The sequence below is a fragment of the Trachurus japonicus genome, chromosome 1 (genome assembly GCF_045865225.1).
Source record: "Trachurus japonicus isolate A0001 chromosome 1, Traja_1.0".
Taxonomy (NCBI): domain Eukaryota; kingdom Metazoa; phylum Chordata; class Actinopteri; order Carangiformes; family Carangidae; genus Trachurus; species Trachurus japonicus.
Genome location: NC_140907.1, coordinates 20,574,192 through 20,601,738, shown reverse-complemented (window position 1 = coordinate 20,601,738; position 27,547 = coordinate 20,574,192). Strand labels below are relative to the sequence as shown.

Genomic DNA, 27,547 nt, shown 5'->3' with positions numbered 1-27,547 from the left:
TTATGACAATAAACTCACTGTGCTGGTCTCATTGTGATTAGACTACCCTATATTAAATGGATAAATTTAATACTGAAAACCATTTGATATACTGAACCTCTATGTGCCATAGGGCTCTGGCTATTGTTTTTATTGCTTTGTTTGATTTGCTAGCCCATGGTCCCATGCTATTGAAGGCTCAAAGTCTGGGGCCACTCATTGGATGGCAATTTCCTATTCACTAGAAAATTGAATTGCTGAACAATACATTCATTACCTCACCAATTTAATTTGCTTGTGCTAATTTTGATGTTATCATCAGCATCATACTCTGTGGCACATGAATGAACAGGACTCAAACGCAGATAAATTAAGTTGTAAGTAGAAAACAAATGTGAACAAAAAGGTAGGCTAAGCGTATGAAAATATAAAAATATTAAAACCAGAGAACCAAAAAATCCAGGAGAACAGGATTTCAGCTGCATGGACTGACACGTGGAACCAGCGCCTGATGCTGATGTCACATCATCTTGACAACACAAAATGGTTTGCTTTTTTCATCTTTTAGGCTACTTTCCTCAAGGTTTTACTGCCTGATCGAAAAATCTTCCTGTCATTTGCATAATACAATTTATTTATTTTTCCTAAAACAGCATAATCAATCAAAAATTAAAAGAAATTGTGGATTATTGAAATCTCTATAGCATAAGATTATATTCCTCTGCTCTGCGTGTTTTTCATGAGTGATCTTAAATACTGTTAGTGTAGAGTTTCTTTGTGAATTTAGATGCTTCCATGTGCCAGCCATAAGGACTGATTTCAAAATGTCATACAGCAGTAGCCTACAGTGTTTTGTAAATCCTCAAACTTGGTAAAAACCAGTGATGTTGTCTTTCCACATAGATCCATATTTCATTCTTTCATGTTACTTAACATATTATTGCTTCTTTTTCAGTGTGAACTGAACATTAAATTAAGGATCAACCTATTACTCAGTGTTTTACCAGTATATAGTTCCTGAGTGGGGATCCAATGGGTTTCCTATTTTAGCAGATGTTTAACTGAATGTCTTTCCCTCAGGTTGGGTGTAACCGCCTCTGTGCACAGGAGAGACAGGTGATTTGTGCTTTTTTCTTCTTTATGTCTTTTTTTATTTCTTTAAATTATATATAATAATCCATGTCCCCATGCCCAAAAAAGAACAGAATCATCAAAAATAAATCATAATAACACTGGACAATTAATTAAAATATTAATGCATATGGAAGCTGCAAAAATGGAAGGACCTGCAGTTTTTTGTTTTTTTAAGGTAAAATTGTGTCACATTTTTGTGCCTTGTGGTGCTACAGAGACCACTTGGCCTATATGCTCCAGACTTAAAGGAGATGATGAAGATGTTTGTCCAAACAAAAACATTTTCACATATTCATCCCCCCCCCCCATAAGAATGAAATGCAAAAACAACCACTTCAAATGAAATCACATATTCCAATCTCGAAATCTGACAAAATAATGATAATTACATATGTGTGTCATTATATATCCTGCAGCCTCAATAAAACATGGGATTGAATCCCTTCAGCTATTTCTCTGGTGTAGCAGAAACATTGTGAAAGGAAGCTTCTGGATGATGCCTCTTTATTAGATAACGTATAACCACGTTTATTTTAATACTCGGTACAGCCTCATTTTCTGTGGACATGTAGACAGATGCCTGGAAACTGGAATGGAAAACTCGCAGTAAAAAAATATCTACACTTGGGGCGACACGATATTTCATCACTGTTTGCTGCATGTGTAGGGATCATGTAAAGACCAAACAGAGCGCGCAGGATCCAGTGCAGATTCTTGTGATTTCAGGTCAGATGAATCTGTGTGTTCTCGTTTTGAACTGTCAGTACCCCACAGCCCCATCTTGCTGTGCGTTTCGCTGTCGGCTGCTCTCGGTTCCTTCTCGTGCCTCATCGGTATTCCTAGGCAATCCTCGGTGCGCGCTCCCCACTCCAGCAGCAGCAGCAGCAGCGGCGGCGGCGGCGGCAGCGGAGGAGGAGGAGGAGGAACGCGCATCTCCACTGAGAGAGAGAGAAGAGAGAGAGAGAGAGAGAGAGAGAGGACAGGGCATCCGCAGAGCCGGAGACGCTTCTGCACGGACCTGGATTCACGCCATGAGCCCGCACCGTGTGTGATGGAGGTGATGTTTCTGTAGGACCCGCGACCGAAGGCTGCTGTGAGGAGCATCATCATCATCTTCATCTTCACCATGAAGCTGCTGTTTGTGATCACCCTCCTATGGCGCGAGGCGCTGAGCGGGTCTCCGAGCGTCCAGATCGGTAAGGATTTGGATTTTTTTTTTTTGTATCACGGCCCCACCATGCATCCGTGTGAGTGATTCTTAGTGTGGGCTCTTCCCGCTCACCGTGGCCCGCGTCTTCCTCGCGGAGAGGCGGGCCTGGCTCATCTGTGTCCTCCTCACCGCTGCCAGGGAGGAGAGGGCCTCGAGCCGCTGGACTGCTCTAATTATGTCAACATCCTCATCTTTTATATTTGTGTATGTGCTCCCAGGCGCGTGCATCTTACTGACAGCGCAGTGTGTGGCGTGTGCATGTATGCGCATATGTGCGCTGGTTCCGAAGGTATTAAATGGCACACAGATGAGGACAGGTGGATCCGAGAGAATTCGGGTAAAATTCAGCACTTCATACGCGTTTCTTGGGCTCCTTGCTGGGCCTGCAGGTAGAACAGGTAGAACGACCCCTGCAGGTCCGGACTTTCAGCTGCATGAAAGTAAATTAAAATACAAGAACAGGCTATATATAATTAAAGCTTGTTAGATAGATAGATAGATAGATAGATAGATAGATAGATAGATAGATAGATAGATAGATAGATAGATAGATAGATAGATAGATAGATAGATAGATAGATAGATATGCAGGGTAGAAGTCAAGACCAGCATTACTCAAAACCTGTGGTCTTTCTTTAGTCGGCCATAGTCGTGGGTCCCACAGGACTCCATGTCCAAATCTTGCTGGACTTGACTAAAACAACATGTGCTGTGTTGCACACACTGCAAGATCTTCTTATGAGAATGTAACACCATTATTCTCTTAATAATGAAGAGAAAAAATGATGCGATTTCTTACGAGAACAGGCCAGTTCCTCTTTTGTAGCTACACATTATGAACACTTGCTGGAATCTTATCAAACATACAACACGACTGTAGGTGGCACAAACTCTGTCCTTTAGGTCGTCAATATTGCATTCAAAACCGGAGGACAGGAAGATAAAGAATGTCTTCCCATAATATAAAGGGTGTCTTCACAGTTCAGAAAATGCTATACATCACTTGGGTATATACCATATAATCAAAGTACAACATCTCAGGGGTAACATAATCATCACAGTAGATATGACCACGTGTAAGTCAAACACTCTGTGCCTTATTGTAAACTTCTAAACGGTGTAAGTTGTTCATTTTAATTCATATTTTGTTTGTTGTTTCATGGATGGGCAGCGATCCGACTACACCCCTAATAAGGGCTTGATCTGGTTGTGTAGCCAGGCTGTTGATGGTCTGACTCCACAGGTCTGGGTTGTGTGAGTTGTGTCCCTGTCTGCTGGAAACTTGTGAGCTGTTTCTTTGGTCTGGTGAAGGTGCCTGTGTTTCCACCTGAATGTGTGGCCCTCTTGTTTCTGGATGTGACAGCTTAATGCCAGCTGTGTCACAGGTTTGCCAGATCCATGCCAGGATGGATGTGCCTGCAGGCAGGTGTGGCAGAGGTCTGGTACATCTGTTGTAATACAACTGCTGACGATATTGGCATGCCTTCCTCTATTCATATGCAGTATAAGATGCAGCTTGCGGCTGCAGTTATTTTGTGGTTGCAGGAAGTTTTGATAGCCTTGGCTCATCAGGATTTGGCCAGATAGGGTTGCCACCTTCCATATAGAGAAATGAAGACATGCTGCCGACAAAGATGTCTGTCTGTCTGTGAGAAGATTCACTGCTTGGCCTGCCCTGCTCTCTCTCACCTTATGACTAATGATCTATCACTCCTCGTGCCTAAACCTAACCAACCTAACCAATGGATGTCATGGGTAGGCAGCTACGAGCTGTAAGAGTCTGAATGTGGGTGGGTATTGCATTCAAGGGAACTTAAGAAAATGGGACAAATTGCATCCTGTATTGACATAATATGTAACAGTAAAAAATGGGACAATTATGTAATTTACTGGTAAAGTACAGTAGCAATGCTATGACCAGGTGACCTTAGGCTTTCTATAGGTTTGTTGTATTCTAACAGACCTTGGTAATGGTCTCTGCCATCAGCATTGGCTTTGTCAAATAAGTATTATCTGTTAGTCTTTATTTGTGTTTTGGCAAGATCTTTGCTTCGTGAGTAACAGGGGCTTGTAGTGATATGTAGTCCCAGTGAAGCGCCACACATCCTTATGTGTCATCCACATCTCTGGAACTCATCTTGAGCTGAGTTTATTTCAAATCCTGGCACAGTTACCTCACAGATGGTTTTCATCCATTTTGTCAAGGTCGTCCTTAATGTTTGCATATTAGCTCTATAGTGTTACAGCTAGGATAAAAAGGGGGTTACATTCTAATTTGAACTCTTCTATACCTTATATCACATCTGCATAGTTCACCAGGATGATCTGTGAGTCACTGGTTTCTGTCAGTCATGTGCATGTCTAAACTAACTCTCAACTCTGATATGGACATAGCTTTTGCTTTCCATAATGGTGGGGGGAAAAAACACCCTTGTTTTGCCCTTGTATTTGCATTTCAATTGCCTTCACTGCTGCTGCAGCATAAGTGGTGAGCTTATATATTGGTTGTTTAAGGTGTCATTTTTAAAAAGAGTGCTCAATATGTTTCTTGGGTGGCATTAATGGCTGCACCAGTAGACTGAACTTCACTTTCTGCTGTGGTGCCCTCATCACCATTTCTGCATCAGTTTGGTCTTTGCTATTATTTGTATTTTCAGCTGTGAGGTCATTAATGTACAGTTCCAGCTGCTTGTCTGCATCAGTCTCTCTGACAGTGTGCTCAGATCTTCTGTGAGTGTTTGTCTGTGCTGAGAATTTCATTTTGCATGTTTTGAATTCAAATCTGAGCACAGTTTGGCCTGACTCTCTGATATACTGTATATCCTTCAGTGTAACTAAAATCCCAACTAAGACTGAACTTTTATGGCCAATGAGTCTCTGCATCATGATATTGATATCAAAAGGTCTTCATGCATTCCCCTGTAAGCTCACAAGGAACTCACGTTATGTTTGATGAGCAGCTCTTCTTCTCTAACCATGTTGCATCTACTTCTCAGCTGTGGCTCTTAGCTTGTACATCATCAGAAAAATTAAGCCTTTCTTGACTCAGCAGCATACCACCCAACTCTTGGTCCAGGCCATGATTATCCCTATTTCCACTACTGCAATGTGGGCCTTCCTGTCTGTGCAGTGAAACCTACTGTATATGTAGAGGGTCCAGATTGCAGCAGCCTGGTCTTTAGTGACTCCACTACTCATTGACCTACACAGTGGGTACCCATGGCTCCCAGGATCAAAGTTAAATCACTGACGCTCGCCTTCAGAGTGACTTTGGGTCTGCACCCATTTACTTGTATTCAGTCATGCAGCTTCATGCTATTTCTCAGCCGCTACCATTCTCCGAGCAGTGTAGTCTGGTGATGCTGTCCCTGCACACTGCAAGGCAATCTCAGTCCAGACTGTTCTCATCTGTGGTTTGGTTCCTCAATGATTTGAAGAACTGTCCAATCCTTTTAGAGCAGGGATGTCCCTTTATCATTGAGAATGTCTCGATTAAGCTACAAACATTGCTTCTTTCCTAAAACACAAATAGCTTTAACTAGCACGTACTATGCTCTTTTGGTGCATTTCCATGATATAATAATAAAATCAGATGCACATTTGCACATGAGCATGGCCCAACAGCATGATGTCAAAAGCTTCGGCTCAGGGCTTTGAGCCGTGGCTAAGCATCACTAATAGGCATTGCTAACAGGACAGGCTGAGATCTAAGAATTCAGAGAGCGAAAAAGTGAAAAACACGAGTTTCAAACCAATTTTAATGATCACTGTTATCACTGTTGAATTTATTCCATCTGATGGACTGTATGGTGTTTTCTGTTTTCTGACAACAGTGAGAATACTGTGAATGTCTGTTACCAGCAGTGGCAGTAACTGCAGGAGTGGAGTGGGTAAGAGGATAGCAAATCAATATGTGGTGTTGTGTTGATATTTTGTGGTAGCCCACCATAAATAAATCAATGTATGGGAAACATGATGAAGACAGTTGTCACACCATCAGTAATAAGTGTTCCCATATGGTTCAGAGAATATTTCTGGAGCCTAAAGTTTTGACGGAGCATTCTGCATATTTCATCAGGACCAGGGATGTAAAGAAAACTCTCCTGAGTGACTGTAAGGAAACATCTGCTGTGGGGTTCAGGGAACATTCCCGCTCACTTCAGGGATCATCTGAAACAGAAGGTGTTTGCTGTGTGAATGTGTGATGAGGAGCATCATATGGGTGCATTAGTATGCTGGACTGAGTTTAGATATCAGAGATGTGTCCATAGGTTTGTCACGTTTCTTCCCACATCAGCCATGTTCAGTGCACTCGTTCAGAGGCTTCTCATTTTCAGATGCACTGATTGGGGCCAAAGCAGCTGTCACTAATCAGCATTAGCGCAAAATCCGTGTTTTATATGTTCATTTATATGCAGCAGTGCGTGTATGTACAGTGTGTGGGTATTCACCTGAGACCCCGTCTTGTCCTACTTCTGAGGGTTTTCACAACTATGCTAGAAATTAACTGTGAACAACCACTTACGGAGAAGGACCTGAAAGTGACCTATAGAGAAACAAAGACTCCTTCCCTGGTCAACACGAATGAACTACTGTAACTCACTATCTAACACAGGCTCGGTTCAGGGCAACCCTAAGAGTTGAAGTAACCAGTTACAGTTTTCAACAGCTGTATTTTTGTAAATCAATAAGTAAATCACAATGAAACGGTTATTCAATAATAAAACACGTTAAATATTAATATCAAATATAGGTGCAAATTCAGCTATCCATCAATTTATCAACAGATGAGAAATAAAAAAAAACAGTTCATACTAAATCAGTTGAGCTAACATCCAGCAAAAACAAAATGACTTAAAATGCGTGGGGCGCCGTACAGCTCAGTGGGTTGAGCAGGAGCTCCATATGCAGAGGCTGCAGCCCTCTCTCTGCCTCCACATTTCCTGTCCCAGTCTAAACTGTCCTATCGATTACAGGCAAAAAGCCCGTACAAAATAAAAACGTTTGTCATTCAGTGTAACAATCTTCTGCATGTTAAAATAAGCTGATTGGAATATATTTCAAGATGAAAATAAAATGCTACTAAAATCAAAATCAATATATGGATATGGATATATGGACCCTTTTCTCATACCACTAAAACATGCCATAAATTAAATGATGAGGGGAGACCGTCCTGTATAAAATAAAACCATAGGTTGTTAAATTTTATTGCACATTCCTCACAGAACCGAATGTAGTCAGTGATTCACTGAGGGAGGCCATCGGTGTCATCGCTGTAGTGCTCCTGAAACAGCCCCCATATCCTGTAGCGCTCCATCAGGGCCTCCTCTGCCTCCACAGACCAGGGCTGCACAGTCCTGGTGGTGATGGGCTGTCTCTAACAAGGGGTTTATTTGTAGGAGTGAGCTGTATCAACAAGTGCTGAGAGTAGCTGGGGGTGTTCAACATCACGAGCTCTTAGATCAGCTGCAGTGGTTACGCATACTTGGTTATAACATTTGGTATTAACAAAGAAACACCTCCACTTGTTTTCTCGCTGCTCTATTTGCCTCTGTCCACTCTAACTAGTGAGACACTGGTTGTTTCCACTGAGCAGTCTGCTGTTTCCTTTCCAATCCCAAAACTATAATTGTCTTTATTAAATGAGACTTTATTAAACATGTGGGAATGCATTGATTGGATTGTTGAATAACACCACTTTTAGCTGCTAACTTATCCATTCATGGAAGAAGGAGATGGGAGGCATTGCCATCTTCAACATTGTCACTAATCCTACAATTATATGTTCTACTTTGATCCCTTGGATACCTTACAGTAGTTAACTGTCCCTAAAGCTACTGGGAATGATTCTGGTTATCAACATGTGGCACCTGTTTGGAGCCTTCTTGATTGAGCCTCCAGATGTGTTCACAGTTATGGATTTTCAGGATACAGCTGTCACAAAGTCACTGGTGGTTAAAGTAAGATGCATCACCAGATTTAATCAATGACTGTATGAATTTATCTCCCAACTGGTTATACTGACTGGGACAGAGTGGGATGGACTGGTCCATCATGATATGATCATTCAACGTGGATCATCCATTATCCATTATACTGCTTATCCTTGTAGTGTTGTGGGGGCTGCGGCTGCGGTTACACCCCGAAGAGGTCGCTGACCGGGCTGACGTGTAGAGACAAGCAGCCTTACATGCTCACATTCACACCTATGTGCACTTCAGAGCTGCATATTAACCTAGTGTGCATGTCGTTGGACTGTGGGAGGAAGCTGGAGAAGCTGGAGGGAACCCACGCAGGCTCAGGGAGAACAGGCAGATTTTGTGCAGAGGTGCTGCTAACCACAGCAACTCCCGAAACAAAACATGTTTCAAACAATCTTCATTTTTCTAATTTAATTTCTTTTATGTGACTTTGCCCTTTAGAATGAGCACCACCTGTGTTTACAGTACCTGTGGTGGTAGATTTACAGGACTAACACTTGGAGCAATATCCCACAAATCAAATATATGGCCCCTACAGACAGTGATTAATGGAGCCAGTGTGTGGCCTACCAGCTAACCATCCTCAGTGAAGACATTTTTTGAAGATACTCACAGCACAGCAGGACTCCACGTGATACCCTGACTAAGTTAACGGTCATTTATTAACAGTGGCCTTGTTTCTGTTGGCAGAAGCTCAGCCAGCGTGTTAAGACTTGTCAGTCACAGAAGCTAATGCCTCAATGCAAACAGCCATACTCGCTTAATACGGCCCAAGCCTCACTGCTCGGGGCCAAACGCTGTGTGTGGAACTATGACCTCATTCTGCCAGCCTCGCCACGAGTACAGCAGCTGAGACGAGGCAGAATTTCTTTTAATTGATGAAGATTTTGCTCTCCCTTTTTGCAGTGTTTTTGATCAACAGTGATAAAAAGAAAAAAGAAAGCAGTGCTGCTATTGCTGTACTGTAGATGTCTCAGTCTGTGGTTTGGAAACAATGGATGTGAAATAGTTAAGCGCTCAATGAACGTCTCTCACAAGGCTCTGCCACATGAGGCAGCTCTGGTCCATCCACACATCTGACTGCACAGGTGCACAGTGAACCACGGAGGCCTGTGACTCTGTTGCTGACCCTGAAAGTTATTTCCTCATTTGCTTGTCTGTATAAAGACATAGGAGAGTTATAAATGTCTGTAGTTCATTATGACGACAGGTCCTTAAACTAAAATAGAACACAAGGTGTAAACATTGGTTTAATTGAAAAGTGATTGTCAGTTCAGTTCAGACAGATTTAATTTCAGCATCACACCTGGTCTGACTGAAGCGTTTACCTCAGAGAGGAGCTCGGCTGCTCTCATCACATGACACCTGCTGAGCTGAAGCAAATACACAACATTTATCTGCTGCTTAAAGTGGAGCGTTGTATGTTTGATATGCTTAAAGCCTCTTTCACCAAACTGTGGTTACTGGACCTCCAGAGAAGCCTGAGAGAGGAGATGTAAAACTGTGCTGAGATGTTTTATTATATATCTTCTTACAGATCAAAACTTTAAAAAAAATAAAAAAAGAAAGAAAGAAAAAAAACAGGAGGGAAAATACAAAATGACAGTTAAAGATTCAAGTCAATCTTGAAAAAGACACCAATGATATATACTGCAGTGTCATTGATACTTGAGAGTCGGTATTCTGAGCCGCAAATATACAAAACCTATTGATTTACTGCCTCTTCATCAAAACTGTATTGTCTTGTTTCTCTAATACTGTGTATTATGTGATTATTATTCTGCTCTTTGTCTCACTATTTTCTTCTTATCTCTTTGTGTGTGTGTCCTAGGTGGCTTGTTCCCGAGAGGTGCAGATCAGGAGTACAGTGCGTTCAGAGTCGGCATGGTTCAGTTTGGGATGGCAGATTTCAGACTGACTCCTCACATAGACAACCTGGAGGTGGCCAACAGCTTCGCAGTCACTAACTGCTGTGAGTAACATCGTCTTCTCTCGCTCTGAACACAAATCAGTTACAAAATTGATGTTATTAATGTAGCAGATCAGTTATAATTGCCTCATGTTTTGATAGAGATTTTTTATTGATAATTAGCATTAAGTGTGACGTTATCAATACGGAAGTCTGATCATGGGTTAGTTTTACTTTTCGTCACTGTCTAAGCAACAGTGTGTCCGTCTGTCTCTCCTCTGTCTGGACTCTGGTTCCTCCTAAACACGTTGATCTACAGTGTGGATGTCAGACATGATTTAGTCAGTCAGAGTGACACATGTTGACATCAGACAGAGGTTCGCTAAGCTCCAGCTCAAAGTGTCTGTGTCATTAGTAATGATACTACTGTACCACTGGGATATTTTACCTTATGGAGCTTTTTAACCTTTAAGATCCCCAACGGGAAATACACTCACGACCTCTGGAAACTCCTCAGGTGTAAGTTAGTAATAGGCTCTTTATTCACTGTTTAAAGTTCATCTCCAGATACTGTAGGCGCTCTCTTTTTCTCTGCATTGTGGAAAAATGCTTTGCTTTTTTATCATTTGTTGGATTATGGTGACATTTTTTACATGTATAAATGATTCAGCTGTGACTCTGAAGCCATTCTCCTTTAAGATTCAGTACTGCAGATAGTTATAGTAGCGATAACTGCGACCTGTATGCCAAGGTTGGGTAACTTTCTGTTTCTGTAAGGCATGAAAGGCACTGGGTTTTATTGATTTATAAAGCTCTGATTGGTCTTTTGCTCCCTTTACAAGCTCATTCCTGTTTAGTGCCCTGAGTAATGGTGGATCCCCCCTCCTCCACACTAAAAACATGAATCTAGGATGTTTTACAGTCAACAGCAGATATGACAAAGAATCAATTACCAGTCTAGACACAGCAGCACGGTTGGTTAAGATCGTGATAAGACGTTTCTCCTGACGTAGTCACCACTTTACTAAACATAGGCTGTGTTAGGGTGAGTGTAATTGGCCCGAGCCACAGATGTGTGATCTAAATTTGGTGATAAATGTGTTGGTGAAATGGAGCAGTGTCGAATCACAGAGTAGAAACAGCGGGAATAAGGCCTCAGTACAGCCAGTGCTCTGAGTCTTCATCAGAGCATGATGTAATGATGGCCTAAGGCTCGGAGCTCTGCTATTTAAGTGCAGTGTATTGTGATAGCATGGAGCCCTCTTCTGCACCTGCTGCAGTACGGATGATGTTCACACTCAGTGACTTTGACTTCACCGAGACAACGTGTTTGTCAGTATGTTAAAGATTCAAGTTTATCATTTAAACAGAAACATGTCGGATGGCAGAAACAGAAAACAGACTGATAAGTCAAAGAGCCCGTTCTGATATAGGGATGGGTATCATGAGTATTTTTTTTTAAAAGCATTACAGTATTTTTGTCTGATTAAATCATTTTGGCAACGTCAGTGGAATATGTGCATCTTTAACATGAATTACAACATGAGCAATGGGTTAATTCATGTCCATACACTCAGCAGCCAATTGATTAGGTACACCTTGCCAGCACTCCTTTTGCCTTCAGCTTTTTAAATTCTTAATGGCATGGTTTCAACAAGTAGATGTAAACCCTCCTCAGGGGTTTTGGTCCATACAGTACTTACGTGATGGAATCACACAGATTTGTCGGGTGCATGTCCATGATGCATATCTCCCGTTGCACCACATTGAAAGCACCAAATGTGCTCTATTGGATTGAGATCTGGTGGCTGTGGAGGCCGTTGAGTACCGTAAACAAAATGTCATGTTAGGATTAGGTAACTGGTTTGGGATTATTTGAACTCTGTGACACGGTGGCCATCTTGCTTGAAGTAGCCATCAGAAGATGGGTACAACTGAGGTTATAAAGGGTTGGACATGGTCAGCAGCAACATTCAGGTAGTGTCTGTGGTGTTTAGGAGACCAAACAGCGTTGCCAGGTGGGAAATGTAGGATTATCGTACCAGAGGCATAAAATTGTCGTATTTTGAGGGAAATTATCGTACACCTTTTATAACCAAAATAACAAGCATATTGATGCACTATAGTCAAATATGCTGATGCACTATTGTCACTCTAGTGTATAATAGCGTCCTATGGGCACTCACAGCTTTGTAACGTGAGTACAACGTCAGTACCCCCAGTACCCCCCTCCCAAGTGGGGTTGTCCGTTTTTTGTTTTTTTTTACAGTCGTCACGCAGTGAGGATGATTCTGTGGTCCTCTAACTTGTCGGGAAATAAAATGAGAAAAATAAAACGTTTGGTCATCCAATCCTCAAGAGCAAATAGACCTAATTATGATCACAGTTTATTTTAGTGGTGGTAGATTTTTAGCTCTCCTGAAGCCACACATTAAAAAGACGACAACCAATTTGATCCTTAACAGCGGCTGGCAGGCGCGCGTGCACACACACACACACGGACGGATGGACAAACGAAATTTCAGAGTCATGATCAACATGACATGATGTCGAATAAACGTGCGGCGGTTTCGGACAAAAAAACAACAACAACTCAGTGTGCAAGGGCCTTACTGTCTCCTTCGGGGACTCTCATTTTCCCTGCATTCTTCTGTTTTGAATTTCGCTCGCTTGACTTCTGACCTGAACGTCTCATGGGGCGGGCGCAGTTGACCATTCAGCCAATCATGCTCGTTTTTCTGAGACAAACGCATGAACGTCACTCGTGATTGGCTGGAAACTTGTCACATGGGAACAGATGCCTTCAGGGTTCACAAAAAAAATCCGGCAGATAGTTGCGGCAGGCTGATTACAACCACACATTCACGAAATGGTCAAATTATCGTACATTTGGCCCTTTTTGGGATTATTGATCGTACATCGTACAGAGGGCCGAATTATCGTACAAATACGATAATTATCGTACACCTGGCAACACTGAGACCAAAGTGTGCCAAGAACAAATGCCGTACACCTTTACTCAAAATCAAATCGAATTCTGACTCTACATCCAAATTCTACAGCAGAAATCAAGATTCACTAGACCAGGACACATTTTCCCGTCCTTCTTCAGCCTATATGCGTTGTCCAGCCTGTCTAGCACCACCAGCTTCTGAGCCACATTCAAAGTCACTTACACCACCTCTCTTTTCCATTCGGATGCTCTGATTAAACCTCAGCAGATTGTGCTGACCACGTCTACATGCCTAAATGCATTGAGTTGCTGCAGTCTATAGCGTCTATACAGGCTATTTGTGTATTAAGGAGCAGTTGAACAGGTGTGTCTAATGAAGCAGAGTTTATGTCAGCACTATTGCAGGATAAAATGCACAAGAACATAAGAGTTCAGCCACAGAGAGGAACCTGGACGTTTTATTTCTAGAGAATAGAACAAGGTCATTAAAGTAGGACAACTAAATATAACAGACACAAAGAGAAGTGCGGCTTTCCAGTGAAACGTCCTAAGTGTACAGTGCTGTTGGCTGCCTTACAAAGATAAATATTGAAGCAGTAACTAAGTCAGCATGAAAGAAGGAAGTAAAGAAAAAGCAGAAATGTAAAAACACATGAATAAATAAATGCAGAAAAATGTGTAAATTAATAATTTGTCATTACCAAAATAAATGTATTTTACATTTATTTCGACATTTTACTGTTTGTTTCTGTATTTACAGTGGAGAAAATCAGTATTTGATCCCCTGCTGATTTTTGACCTCATTACACTTGTAAATTAATTTTAATTTATAACCTTTATATGTTGATATTATTTTTGGATTTCTTTTGTTGAGATTCTGTCTCTCTCTGTTAAAATAAACATTTCTTTGTGGGGGAACAAACTTACAAAAACAGCAGGGGATCAATACTCTTCCCCACTGTACTTATTCATGCTTATATAATTTGTTTTGTCTTTCATATTGTGCATGACATGTTTCAACCAGCCCAGCTCAAAAATTTAAAGGCCATTTCAAATGAAAATGAAAACAATAACGTAACAGCTCTAAACACTATGACTAACCGTGGGTATGGCTACATCCCTGTACGCTCCGCTCACACACCGTGTCGCTCTCTGAGTCCTGGCCACAGGTGCATATTCCACACAGAGCCAGAGTCTCTTGAAGGGCCATTACCTTTACTGACCTGGTTTCAGATGAATTTTTCTGCACCGCTGTGTGGTCACTGACTTTCTGAGGTCAGTCAGTCAGCAGACGAGGGAGGGAAAGACGCCGAGGTGGTGCGCTCTTATTTACTGGACAGTAGACTGGACTGGTCCCTGAACACAGGCGCCGTCTATCAGAGGGGACGGAGCTGGCTCTGATTCCTCAAGATGCTCAGGTCCTCTGACGTCTGGAGTGAAATACTGCTCATGTTCTATCAGTCAGGACTCAGTGACCAGTGTACTGTTTTACACACTGGCTCACTCAGGACTGTTGTTGAGAGAAACATGCAGTGTAAGATGCAGGACATCTTAGACAACACCAACCACCCTCTGCACACACCACCATGGCAGCTACAGCAGCAGACAACATCCGATCTCACTGTGCTGCAGGACAGAGAGGTTCAGGAGATCAGGAGATTATTATTATTATGTTATTGGTTATTATTGTGATAATTATTATTAAAGATCAGCTGCTGGGCAAGTGAATTCCCCAGGGAGATAAATCAAGAGTGAGATGTCTCCATGGTGATAATCTGTAACATGCAGCTCTTGCACGTTTGATTCTGTTGATCCGGAGCTGCAGGTTTGTTAGCAGAGGGATGTCCCTGCTTTGTCAGCTGTCAGGATTTTACATGAGACATGTTTCTTGCTTTCTGTCTGAGTTTCACCCCTTCTCTCTCTCTTTCTCTCCCCCTCCCCCTCCCAGTCTGTTCCCAGTTCTCTCGAGGTGTCTACGCCATCTTTGGCTTCTACGACAAGAAGTCAGTGAACACCATCACCTCCTTTTGTGAGACGCTTCACGTCTCCTTCATCACACCTTCTTTTCCAGCGGAGGGGATGAATCAGTTCGTCCTTCAGATGAGGCCAGACATCAAGGGTCCGCTGGTGTCGCTAGTCGAGTACTACAAATGGGAGAAGTTCGCCTACTTGTATGACAGTGACAGAGGTAATAAATCCTCACCAGTCCCCAGGTACAGCCTGTGGTATTAGTACAGGGTCCTGTTCTTCAAAGATCTGAGTCATGAAACCTAATACATTTAGTTTTGTGTAGAGACCAACACCAGAGCACCAAAGTCTGTCTAAAGAGCTTGAGTTGTGCCAGTTTCTAAGAAGTGGTTCTCAAATTGGAGACCTACTTTAAACTGTCAGGAGGCCTCCTCTAGATTTGATTTGGTGGCTGTGGCTCTGGAGCAGATTGTCTCCCAATCAGATCCAGTGTTTAGATTGGTTCGTGTGTCCAGGCAGTTTATTCCTTTTATTTTTAACTGAGAACATTTTTATATATTTATTGTCAGACCTGACAAATCAAAAACATCAATGAAGACAGCAAAGAGACAGTTCAGTTCTGCTGTTTGTGAATCCCTCTATTTCCTTGCTGAATTAAAAAATGAAGACAGGTAGTCAGCTGACACGGAGGGAAAGGTAAATAATCAAAATAAAAGCCCAGAGGATCGGGCTACTCTACAGTATAAAGTGCAACTGTCTAGTGTGAATTAATAGACTTAATTAAACAACACACTCCGTGGTCTTTCCCAGTTATTGCTATCTAAAGTGACCAGTAGAGGACCTCACTGTTCCCAGATTGATGCTCCCCATATATTGTGCTGCATGATCAAGCTAATATCCACTGTTCATATCTGCTATTGGTTATTGTTTGTTGCTGACTTAATGACCTTTACTCTGAGATTCACATGGTGGAGAAATCTGCCACAGCATTGATCATTATCATATCTCCAGTCGCCAGCTTTTAGGTCACTGGTTTAATGGTTAAGAGCAAAAGAACTATCACTACATATAATGTTGCAGTTTGACACCTGAGGCAAGTTTTCAACTGACTCCAGAAAAACACCCACGCTCACAGACAGAAAATCAGAAACCCAAAATGTGACCATTTCCTCTGCTCTGTTACCATTTAGAAAAACAACATTAATTTGGAGTGTGCATGTGTGTAGGTCTCTCTACTCTTCAGGTCATATTGGACACTGCAGCAGAAAAGAAGTGGGTGGTCACAGCTATAAATGTAGGAAACCTGAAAGATGAGAGAAAGGATGAAGCGTACCGCTCCCTGTTTCAGGTACGATTATCTGCACTGTCACTGTAACTGTAATTCATGCTGCAGGTCTGTGGTGTTGAGTCCAGTTAAACTCAGTTAGATCCGTGTTTCAGGACCTGGAGATCCGTAAGGAGCGACGCATCATCCTGGACTGTGAACAAGATAAAGTTAAAGACATCATGGAGCAGGTAAATTCCAGTCTAATTAACGCCGTTGCTACTGATAGACTACCACCTGTCTCCAGGACAAATGATGCTCCCAGCATGCACCAGGCATCAGTCTTATGCCAGAGTGGCGTTGGCTAATGGGCATTATGATTTTTGGCAGATGTTGAGTTTTACTTTATTTCACATATTTTGAGTCATGTACACTTTTAGAGGACATTTGATTTTGGTTCTTTAGCAACACAACAACAGCAACATCACACAGCTGTTGTCACTTTTCTATTACACATTTGCCTTTTTAACTAGATGTTATTCTGTCATTAAATAACCTGCAAAATCTGAGAATACAACACTATCACCACAGGGGTCCTCCTGTGTCAGCACATTTTAGATGAAGACATTATCCTTTCACCAGTCCTCCTTTTAGGTAGGAACAGGTTGGAGATGCTGACAAACTCTAACCCTCTCAGATCTGGTCCCAGGTCTTCCTCTCTTCTGTTTAAGATGCAGTTTTCAACTTGACTTTCAGACTGGCTTGCAGTTTAGTCTGTGTCTGTAAGATTGTAAAGGTCATGCTGATGGTTGTGAGCAGATTGCAAATTTATACAGACAAAACAGTGAGTGATGCACATCATATCTGCAATTCAAACCTCTCAGTGTACTAAATCTATACCAGTATCCTCTCAGAGGATTGTTAGTGAAAGGCTTAAAAGGATCTATATTAGGAACATTTGAGGAATATTTGAGCTTCTCTGACTCATGGAGAGTTGCTCCCTAGCCAATGGCGTGCTTAGAAGTTGCCAAGAATGAGTCCTGGTCCCCGGCTCTGAGATCCTCCCGTCTGTTTATCCCCACAGCTGAAGCTGAGTCTTCTGGTGTAATTTGGTGAAAGACAGGGTGATGTTCTGATGCCTTTAAGACCTGATATTAACATCTGTCTCAGGTGATCTGATCATAAGTGCACAGCCCTAAATGCAGGTGTTAACACACCCACAACGCATTAAGGATGAATTTGAGACCACATTTGAACTGAAAACAGAGCCTGTCAGTAACATCAATATCATAAATGTATGCAAACATGTCAGTATGAGTTGCACCAATGATACTTTATACTAAAGAACCAACATTTGACATAATTCACTAGTCTAAAACTTGCAACTCTTTACTTTTTGGTTTTGCTCCATTGCTTATTGTCTTTGTATTAAAACATGGTTTCTTGTCAGCAGCACTACTTTGGGAAGGAAAAAAGGATGCTTTCTAGCAGCTTCATATTCTCTGTGTTTCAGTGATGCTAGTGCTGCTAGCTTAGCTTTCAAACTTTGGAGGAAGCTGTTCTTCTATTCGTCTGTCTGAGTGAAGGCAGACTAGACATTGTTCACAACATGGTATTGCAACACGGGATGGGTTGGGGCTAGCTGGCAGGCATGCTCATTACTGTACTGTAGATCTCTCTGGAAAATATAATGGAGGTGTAGGTGGTCATCACAATATTAATGTAGATCCTTCAAGGTGAGATTCTGGCCAAATCTTACACTATTTATTGATTCTGTGTAATTAGGGTCCGGGCAGCTAAGCTGCCAGGACACTATTGTAAATCCTAGGAATTCTTCTTCTTCTTTCTTCTACTTCTTCTTCTTCTTCTTCTTCTTCTTCTTCTTCTTCTTCTTCCGAGGAAGTCATACTTCCCATGGGCGAAAACTCATCAAACTTTACAGAAACGTCCGACCCATGCCAGATTTACTCAACTCCAAGGACATGTGCCCCCCACCCCCTCCTAGGGAGGGCACAATAAGCGTTTAAATTTAAAAAAAAAAATTTCTACCAAATCAACAGTACATGCTACAGTGTTGAAACTTCACCACAATGTAGCCTCAATACTGCTGAAACTTTTGTCCACTTAAACTCAATACAAATTTTGAAGTCCATCACTCGTTAAAACCTTAAAAATGTATCTCCTCCCACAATTTTTGCTCAATTGTCACCAAACTTGCTACAGAGCATCTCCAGACTGTCCTTTTGAATTCTGCTCTCATGGGAACAACTGGAGTCAATGTAAGAGTGACATTTTTAAACATCACATTTTCTCTTGTGAAGCAAAACACTTATTATTAAAAACAAATCACCAACATTTCCATGCTGTCTACAGTAGATGCAATTTATGTATTATCAGATTTTTGTTTAGATATTAAAATTTCTGACATTTTGACCATTTTTGAAATCTGGCTTTACAACTGCTGCCCGGACACCGACTCCCTGAGTCTATTTGAGAAGACACACACCATGTCTCACTTCCAGATAATTAGCTCACTGAGTTAAGCGCTGGTTTGTGGTGCGAGGGGATGTGGGTTTAAGACCCAGCAAGGGTGATGATGATAATGACACATCAAAATGCCAGATCACAGCAAGCCTCTAAATTAAAAAAACAAAACAAATAGCTTGAACCGGACCATGGGCGAAAGCTCACTAAATTTTGCACAAAGGTCCAGTGTCATCTTCTTCTTTCTACTTCCAAGGAAATCATACTTCCCATGGGTGAAAACTCGCCAAACCTTACAGAAATGTCCAACCCCATGCCAGATCCCATGTATTATCAGATTTCTGTTAAGATAACAGAATTTCTGACATTTTGACCATTTTCGAAATCTGCCTTGACAACAGCTGCCCGGGCACTGACTCCCTGAGTCGATAAATGAAGCTACACAGCAGGTCTCACTACCAGCCAATTAGCTGAGCGAGTTAGGCGCTGGTTCTTGGTGTCAGAGGTTGTGAGTTCGAGACCCAGCAAGGGTGATGATGATGACGACAGATCAAAATGTCAGATGTCCTCAACATGAAACGCAAGACAATTGTCCTAATGGTGGCATCACAGCAAGCCTCTAAATTTAAAAATCCAAATAGCTTGGACTGGACCATGTGCGAAGGCTCCTAACATCTTAGAGTCACAGTAGATGTTTAACAAATACATATCATTATTTTACCTCAAAAACTGATTTTTCTTTTTACTGTGGTGTCAAATCTGCCTGCACGACAGTGAATGGCTTACTCAATTTGTGAATGACTGTTGAATGCCACTTGTCAATTAGCTCAGTGCGATAGACAATGGTCTTTGATTCCAGAGGTTGTGGGTTCAGTCCTCAACTGGTGCAAATTGAACATTATAAGGTCAACTGTCTTGTCTTCCTATTCTCCTGTTTGTTGCTCAGAATTGCCTAAATTTGCCCAAAAGTAGCCCGGACCCGACCCATCGCTGCGCAGCAACTATAATTATCAGCTTGTTTCTTCAGCTCATTAGCAGCCATGTGATTTCCAGGGGTCGTTGTTAACACCATGTCCTTTTTTCCCACCAGGTGATCACTATAGGCAGACATGTGAAGGGATACCACTACATCATTGCCAACCTGGTGAGTCATGCTCTCTCGACCTCCCAACACTTCTGTTGTATACAGGACAGCATTGTTCAATGGCACATTACTATATTAGGTGTCAGATTACAATCATTGACCAATCAGCGCAAGGTGTGAGTAGTGATACTGATGCAGGTGGCAGCCCAAAAGTCAAAATACTCAATGTATTATGTTTTTTTGTTGTTGTTGTTGTTGTTGTTGTTTTTTCTTCTTTTCTCTCTCCGATGATCATGTGTCCCTTCTTCTTTGTGGGTATATGTATCTTGTTTGCTGCCTTCTTGGCCAGGCTTGCTTGGAAAAGAGATTTATTTTATCTCAAGCAATCTGCCTGGTAAAATAAAATTATAATAATATAAAATAAAATAAGTAAGTGGATCATGCTGTGTTTGTCTAGATCCACCCAGTTGTACATGAGGTGCTTTCTCTAGCACTAACTGTTTTTCGTGGATATAAATAGGATTCTCAAGAGACCCGCTGCTATAAATTAGCCAAACCAAGAATCAAGAATCTCATGCCATCATGCTTTTCTTTTGATCACAGCTGGTTTGGAAGAAAAGGTCAGAGGATATCTATTAAAACTTGTTATTTTTGTTGTTTCAGGGTTTTGTAGATGGCGACCTCTCCAAGATCCAGTACGGTGGAGCAAATGTCTCTGGGTTTCAGATAGTAGATTTTGACGATCCTGTAGTGGCCAAGTTTGACCAGCGATGGGAGGCTCTGGAGGAGAAGGAGTACCCTGGAGCTGACACACGGATCAGAGTAAGATCTGGATTAATCAATGTTACCCCCTCCTTCAACACTAGGACCACCAGCATTCGTGCTGCCCTTAAAGGTGTCACAGTGGTCTCCCAGACTGTCGAATATAAGAACAATATTTTAGTTCACAAACTATTCAAGTGAAAGTTAGTACTTTTTCTTCTTCAGACAATTTTATATGGGTGTTGAGGTTAGATTACGCTGGAGAACAACTGATGGATAATCACTGCATGGCACCGCCTGACACATCAGTGGCACAAGCCCTTATACAGTACATACTGTATGTTACTGTACACACTAGGCCTGCACAATATGAAGACATTTTGTGGAGTGAGATAACACTGGTCAATATTATGAAGACAATATGACATTATATTGACAAAGGCCAGTGTAGTGCAAGGCAAGGCAAGGCAAGTTTATTTGTATAGCACATTTCCGCAACAAGACAACTCAAGGTGCTTTACATATTAGCAAAATAAGAACATAAAAAGCAAACATTATTTAAAAACAGACAAGAGAAAGAATTAAAACAGATATAAAAAGAAGTAAAACAGAAAGGGAGACAGAACGATATAAAATAACAGAATAATGTTACAGTGCAGTTAATGAAAGGCGTCAGCAAACATGAAAGTCTTCAATGTTGATTTAAAGTCTGGCAGACCTGCAGGTTTCTGGGAGTTTGTTCCAGATAGTGGGTGCATAGAAACTAAACGCTGCCTCACCTTGTTTACCTCTGACTGTGTAGCACACCGTGTGGCACAGCAGCATGTCTGACTGAGGCGGCGATGTGTTTGTGTCCGTGTCTCAGTATACCTCGGCTCTCACCTTCGACGCCGTCCACGTGATGACCGAGGCCTTCCGCTTCCTTCACAAGCAGAGGATAGACATGAGTCGCCGTGGCAACAACGGGGACTGTCTTGCCAATCCGGCGGTGCCCTGGGCGCAGGGGGTGGAGATTGAGAGAGCCCTCAAACAGGTACCCGCGGATTAGACCCCACGAGAGCACAAAGCACACCGAATTCAACCGATCAGCTCAGAAGCAATGGACCATGTTCAGCACAACTTACAACAATACACACACACACACACACACACACACATACACACATACACACACACACACATACACACATACACACAGACCTGACGCAGGTCGCCACAGCGTCTCAAAGGAAGACTAACACAGCCCCTTATGAACACAGCCCCTCCCCCCCAATGAATGGTCAGGTGTTTCCACAGTCCATGTCTTATTTACAGTGTAATATTTCTGTTTACATTTTTAATGCATGCGCATTTCTGTGTGTGTGTGTTCTGTGTGTGTTCGGTGTGTGTGTGGTGTGTAGGTGCGTGTCGATGGTTTAACAGGTAACATTCAGTTTGACCAATATGGGAAGAGAGTCAACTACTCAGTGACCGTCATGGAGCTGAAGAACAACGGACCTGTGAAGGTAACGACCTGTTTTTTTTAATCAACAGTATCATGACAGTGTGTGTAGCTGTGTGTACTGTAACTATGTGTGTGTGTAGCTGTGTGTAACTATGTGTGTGTGTGTGTGTGTTCATAGATTGGCTATTGGAATGAGGTGGATAAGATGGTGGTGACAAAGTCCGACCTGTACCCCAACGACACCATGGGAATGGAAAACAAGACCGTCATCGTAACAACTATACTGGTAATAAATTCATGAACTAGTCTCCATGACAACCACTGTGAGAGAAAAACACCCAATAATTTAACAGTCACAGTGAAATAAGCCAGAGCTAAAACAGGAGCAGCTCTATTTCTTTCTAGCCTACTGCAATAAACCTGTGCTGTGTGATAACATAATTTAAATTAAGAATCTTATTATTTTTATTTATATAACATGGGAGTTGATGTTGGACAGGACTCAGTCTCTTATTATATCTTTTTAATATCTTTTTTTTTCTAAAGCAACAGAGCTGAGAGAGAGTTAACATCATGTATAGCCAGAAATATCCATCTATTAGCTTTACTGCTTATTCAGGCAGCCGGTGCCAGTTGGCAACAGGACAGAGAGATGCAGGATTTGAACCTAGAATAACCTTGCTGTGTGAAACAACAGCGGTAATCCACCCTTGCCAATTATTACGTGTGTGTGTGTGTGTGTGTGTGTGTGTGTGAGTAGGAGGCCCCCTATGTGATGCTGAAGAAAAATGCTGAACTGTTTCAAGACAATGATCGTTATGAAGGTATGTGTATGTGTGTGTGGGTCGGTGTATACTTGCCTTATGCTTTAAATGAAAAAAGTCTTCAACATACCCAAGAGTTCCTCGAAGAACCTGCTGATAAAATTTATGCAAATGTATTGAATCACTTTCTGAACATTTTCAATACATTATGGCAACACTATTATGCTACCGGTGATCATAATCCCTTTGGCCACTGTCATCGTGATAGTAAATTGTACACTGTTTTCATGTCTAATGCAGACCTAATGGGTCAGGGTTTTAACTGGAGCAAGGTCTGATTTAACCTAAGATGTCTCCACTGCAAAAGATGCTATATCTGTTCAAGTTCTGCATGTTTTACAAAGAGTTTAACCTGAGTCGCACAACGCTGACAACACCAGACCACATCCACACAGGGTCAGTCGTATACATAATATACTGCTACAGTATCAGAATCCATTTGTGTGAGTGAAATCAGAACATCCTCATTGTTTTAAGTGCAGCATTCAAAATGTGTGTGTGTGTGTGTGTGTGTTTTTCAAGGTTACTGCGTTGACCTGGCTGCGGAGATTGCAAAGCACTGTGGTATACGCTACCAGCTAAGGATTGTGGGAGATGGCAAATACGGAGCTAGAGATGCAGAGACCAAGATCTGGAATGGTATGGTTGGAGAGCTGGTGTACGGGGTAAGACTTAAAACACGCACACACAGAAACATGGTTGATCCCATTTGAGCTGCACCGTCACTTTAAGGGTGTAGTTGACGTTGTGTGATGTGGGTTTCTGTGAGTCGCTGATCTGTAGTCAGTCTGTGACCTGCCTTAGACTCAGCAGCAGCAGGTTAGCACTGGTATAGAAACAGAGGCTACAGCACCATTACTGTTTTTCTCCATTTTCATCTTTTATATCTAGTCTTCTGAACTGTTTTAGCTCCGTGTCTCAATCAGGTACACAGTCAGCGAGACAATGGTCAGTTTTCATCATTAATTAAATGAACATCATTTAATTATGTTAACAGGGTCTGTGTGTGTGTGTGTGTGTGAGAGCTGCACAGCGCTCCAAGAGGCTCAGAGTGACAGACAGAGAGAGTATAGGGTTTTTTATTTTTTAAACTTTAGCAATCAGTAAGGAAATGTGACATCACATCATATTGTCAGAGTTTCCAGAAATCTTTCATCCTCTATACATTTCAGAGACTTTCAGAAACTCTGCTTGGCCAGTTTCAGTCTGAAAACACAACAGTCACAACAACAACACAGACCCTGAGAACATGACTCGTGACGAGTGAGAGCGGCGTGGAGCAGCTGCTGGTTACCTGCGGAGACTGACACAGACTTAAACACATCAGCTCCTCAGTACAGGCTGTCTGGTTGCTGTGTGTCTGTCTCTCCTCTTCAAAGCTGACTCAGGTCCATGAGGAAACCAACATCCAACCCTCTCCCTCTGTTTGTGTCCCTCCAACAGAAAGCTGACATAGCAGTCGCTCCTCTGACGATCACCCTTGTACGTGAGGAGGTGATTGATTTCTCCAAACCCTTCATGTCTCTGGGAATCTCCATCATGATCAAAAAACCACAGAAATCCAAACCGGGCGTCTTCTCCTTTCTGGACCCGCTGGCCTACGAAATCTGGATGTGCATTGTCTTTGCCTATATAGGAGTTAGTGTTGTACTCTTTCTGGTAAGTGCGTCTCTTTATGTCTCATTCTTAACTGTCGCCATGGCTGTCATCTGTGTTGTGTACATACATTTGTATATGATCCATGTCCAAGGAATCAGATTTATTGATCACAGGTTGAATATAAGTGTCCACCCAATATGTTATAACATATAGTTGTGCTAACGGGCGTGTGAACCAGACAGTATCTTTTTAATTGTGTCAAATTGCTGTTTCACAAAAACAAGGTCAGGACTGAACTTGGACTGTCAACTTACAGTTATTTTAAGACAACCTCAGTGGTGGAAGTAGGCTGGTACGGTCCTGTACTGTGTACCACTAAAAGACTGAGTTGCAGTATGCTGTACCAGTACAAGAGGACAACAGCTGCCTCACTTAAAAAAAAAAGTTATGGTCACACTTTTATCAAAAAAAAAAATCTCTGTCTGTGCAATGGTTGATCCACTGTCTCACACATCTGGGCTCGTTGCTGTAGGTTTGCTCCAACTTTTGCTTTTGTCAATACAAAATCCTGCTTGTATACTTCATCTGTTTGACAATCAACACCTCACAGCCATCGTAAGACTGCGTGTTTTCATCTAAGTGCAGTACAACAGGGAAAGTGAAACCAATAAATTCTAGTATCATCCTGTAGGTATCCAGATTCAGCCCCTATGAGTGGACTTTAGAGGAGCCAGAGGACGGAGCATTGCCCCTAACAACCGAGTCCACCAATGAGTTTGGGATCTTTAATTCCCTCTGGTTTTCTTTGGGCGCTTTCATGCGACAAGGTTGTGACATCTCCCCAAGGTTGGTATGACACACGGAGTTAATATGTCTTCTGTAAATCATAGATTTTCTTCACAGCGCTGTCAGAGGTGAGGTTGTACATCTGGATCCACCTGTAGGACGGTGACAGATAAGTATTGTCCATGTCACTGTTAAATGTTATGTCATCTAGGCAGTAAAACATCATCATATGCAAAACACAGAGGCAAGAAAAGCTCAGTTTATCTGGGCTAGACTGCGTCTCTCCAGGATACATTAACCCTCACTGAACCACTCTTAGTTCATTTGTTTCTCCTGAGCCTTAGTAGGTAGACAGACACCCTAACATGATCCTGGCAGGAACCTGGATAAACTTTATGATGAGGAGGAGGAGGAGCTGGAAAACAAACAGGGGAAACAATGTGAAGTTGTTGATGCAGTGAAATGAATTGTATGAAGTTATACAAGCCAGAGAGGATTCTAGCTTTGTGTTATCCTAACCTACATATGAGCTGTATCCAGATCTCATTTTTCAAAGGCTGCATTTAAAGACCGACTGTTGCATTTCAAAGCACCCTTCAGATGCAGTCTTATTTTCCTCGGCCACAAAGGCTCCAACAAATGGATCCTTTACACCACAACCCGTACTAATATTCACTGTGCACCAGAAATGAAAGTAATATGTCAGCAAGAGATAGTCGTCACACAGAGAGGATTACACTGTTTGATGTAAATCCGGTGTTTCAGCTCAGTTTTACGGTACAACTGTTAAAATGAAGGGCCTTATGGCCTTAAAAACCTGAGCTCACCAAGTAAATACTTTAATAACAGCTCACTCTTGCCTGTGTGTGTGTGTGTGTGTGTTTGTGTCCAGGTCCCTGTCAGGTCGTATAGTAGGGGGTGTGTGGTGGTTCTTTACTCTGATCATCATCTCGTCATACACGGCCAACCTGGCTGCCTTCCTGACTGTGGAGAGGATGGTGTCTCCCATCGAGAGTGCTGAGGACCTGGCCAAACAGACAGAGATCGCATACGGCACGCTGGACTCTGGATCCACCAAGGAGTTTTTCAGGGTAAGGAAGGACGACTGCTGGGTCATATGAAGTTGATGGTTTCTGATGAAGGAAGGCAGATGAAAGGACAAGACGCTGTGTTGTGTGGTAGAAAGCTGTTGCTCCTGAACCGCGTCAGGGCTTAGAGAGAGTGGAAGCCTCCTGTAGGAATAATCCCTCGTCTGGTGTTGGGACTAGGGCTGTGGAGAGACTCCTCTTTACACACGATGCTGCATTACAGGGAGTGGCAATGGTATGTAATGGTTCACAGAGTACCGGCCCCCTAAATGGACCTGGTTGTGCCCGTTTGTTCAGGTCTAAACACTCGATACAGTTTGACTTTGTGATTGATTTTGCAGCTTGTTTTTATGATGTAAGCTCAATGTCTGATTGATCATATCCATCTGAATAATACCCCGTTCTATGATAATTACAGTGCTGGTGTTGTTAAGCAGGGAAATACTAGTTTCTATTTTGGATTTAATTTAAAAGTCATGGGAGGATTTTGTTGCTGAGACAGAAGCAGGTCACCAATAAAGGTGATTTTCTTTTGATCTGTGGCTCTGAAAAAAAATGTCACGTAAATGTCAGACCGTTCAGAGGGTCTGTGGCTTGTGAAAATGGGCCCCATATTTATTTTTGTACTACGGAGCGAAACTTGCCAACACTTTTTGATCTTGTTCAGTGTGAATGGAATCAGATCAGACCTGTTGCTGGTCTCCTCAAAGGGCGGCAGATACAGGAAACAGTCTGAAAAGTACCCGTCTTGCTTTTTTACTGTCTTTGGTAGAAAGCTGTCTAAACTCTACAGGTCAGAGTTCACACACAGTAGTTGTAAAAAAAAGCAGTGTCAAGACGATAAACAAACACTGAGCTGACAAACTGTCGCTGTCCAGCTCTTCTTCAACGTAAGCACCAGACAAATAGGTAAAGGCTGGTGGAGGAGGTGCTGCAGCTGCTCAATCAAAAGGATATTTTGTCTTGATTGGAGAGATGGACTGGAAGCTGTTGCACCACTATTCCTCAGATTTACAGGAAAGCTCCAGCTTAAAGTCTGCCTTGGAGTGTGACAGGGTACACGCTACATCACAGC

The 27,547-nt window shown here is 42.2% G+C and overlaps 1 protein-coding gene across 4 annotated transcripts in view; it reads left to right on the top strand.

Annotated features, from left to right (window-relative positions):
• Positions 1-1,987: 1,987 nt before the first annotated feature.
• The window catches only part of LOC146991840 (glutamate receptor 2-like), a 45,514-nt gene continuing 19,954 nt past the window's right edge, over positions 1,988-27,547 (top strand). For all 4 annotated transcript variants that reach the window (XM_085779604.1, XM_085779614.1, XM_085779595.1 and 1 more), the window contains exons 1-15: positions 1,988-2,309; positions 10,139-10,279; positions 15,118-15,357; positions 16,364-16,485; positions 16,578-16,652; positions 19,976-20,029; positions 20,633-20,791; positions 21,597-21,764; positions 22,132-22,236; positions 22,354-22,461; positions 22,936-22,999; positions 23,522-23,664; positions 24,443-24,658; positions 25,290-25,444; positions 26,277-26,475. In XM_085779604.1, coding sequence (XP_085635730.1) covers positions 2,240-2,309; positions 10,139-10,279; positions 15,118-15,357; positions 16,364-16,485; positions 16,578-16,652; positions 19,976-20,029; positions 20,633-20,791; positions 21,597-21,764; positions 22,132-22,236; positions 22,354-22,461; positions 22,936-22,999; positions 23,522-23,664; positions 24,443-24,658; positions 25,290-25,444; positions 26,277-26,475 — 2,019 coding nt within the window. In that variant the 5' untranslated portion in view covers positions 1,988-2,239. The remainder of the gene's footprint in view (positions 2,310-10,138; positions 10,280-15,117; positions 15,358-16,363; positions 16,486-16,577; positions 16,653-19,975; positions 20,030-20,632; positions 20,792-21,596; positions 21,765-22,131; positions 22,237-22,353; positions 22,462-22,935; positions 23,000-23,521; positions 23,665-24,442; positions 24,659-25,289; positions 25,445-26,276; positions 26,476-27,547) is intronic.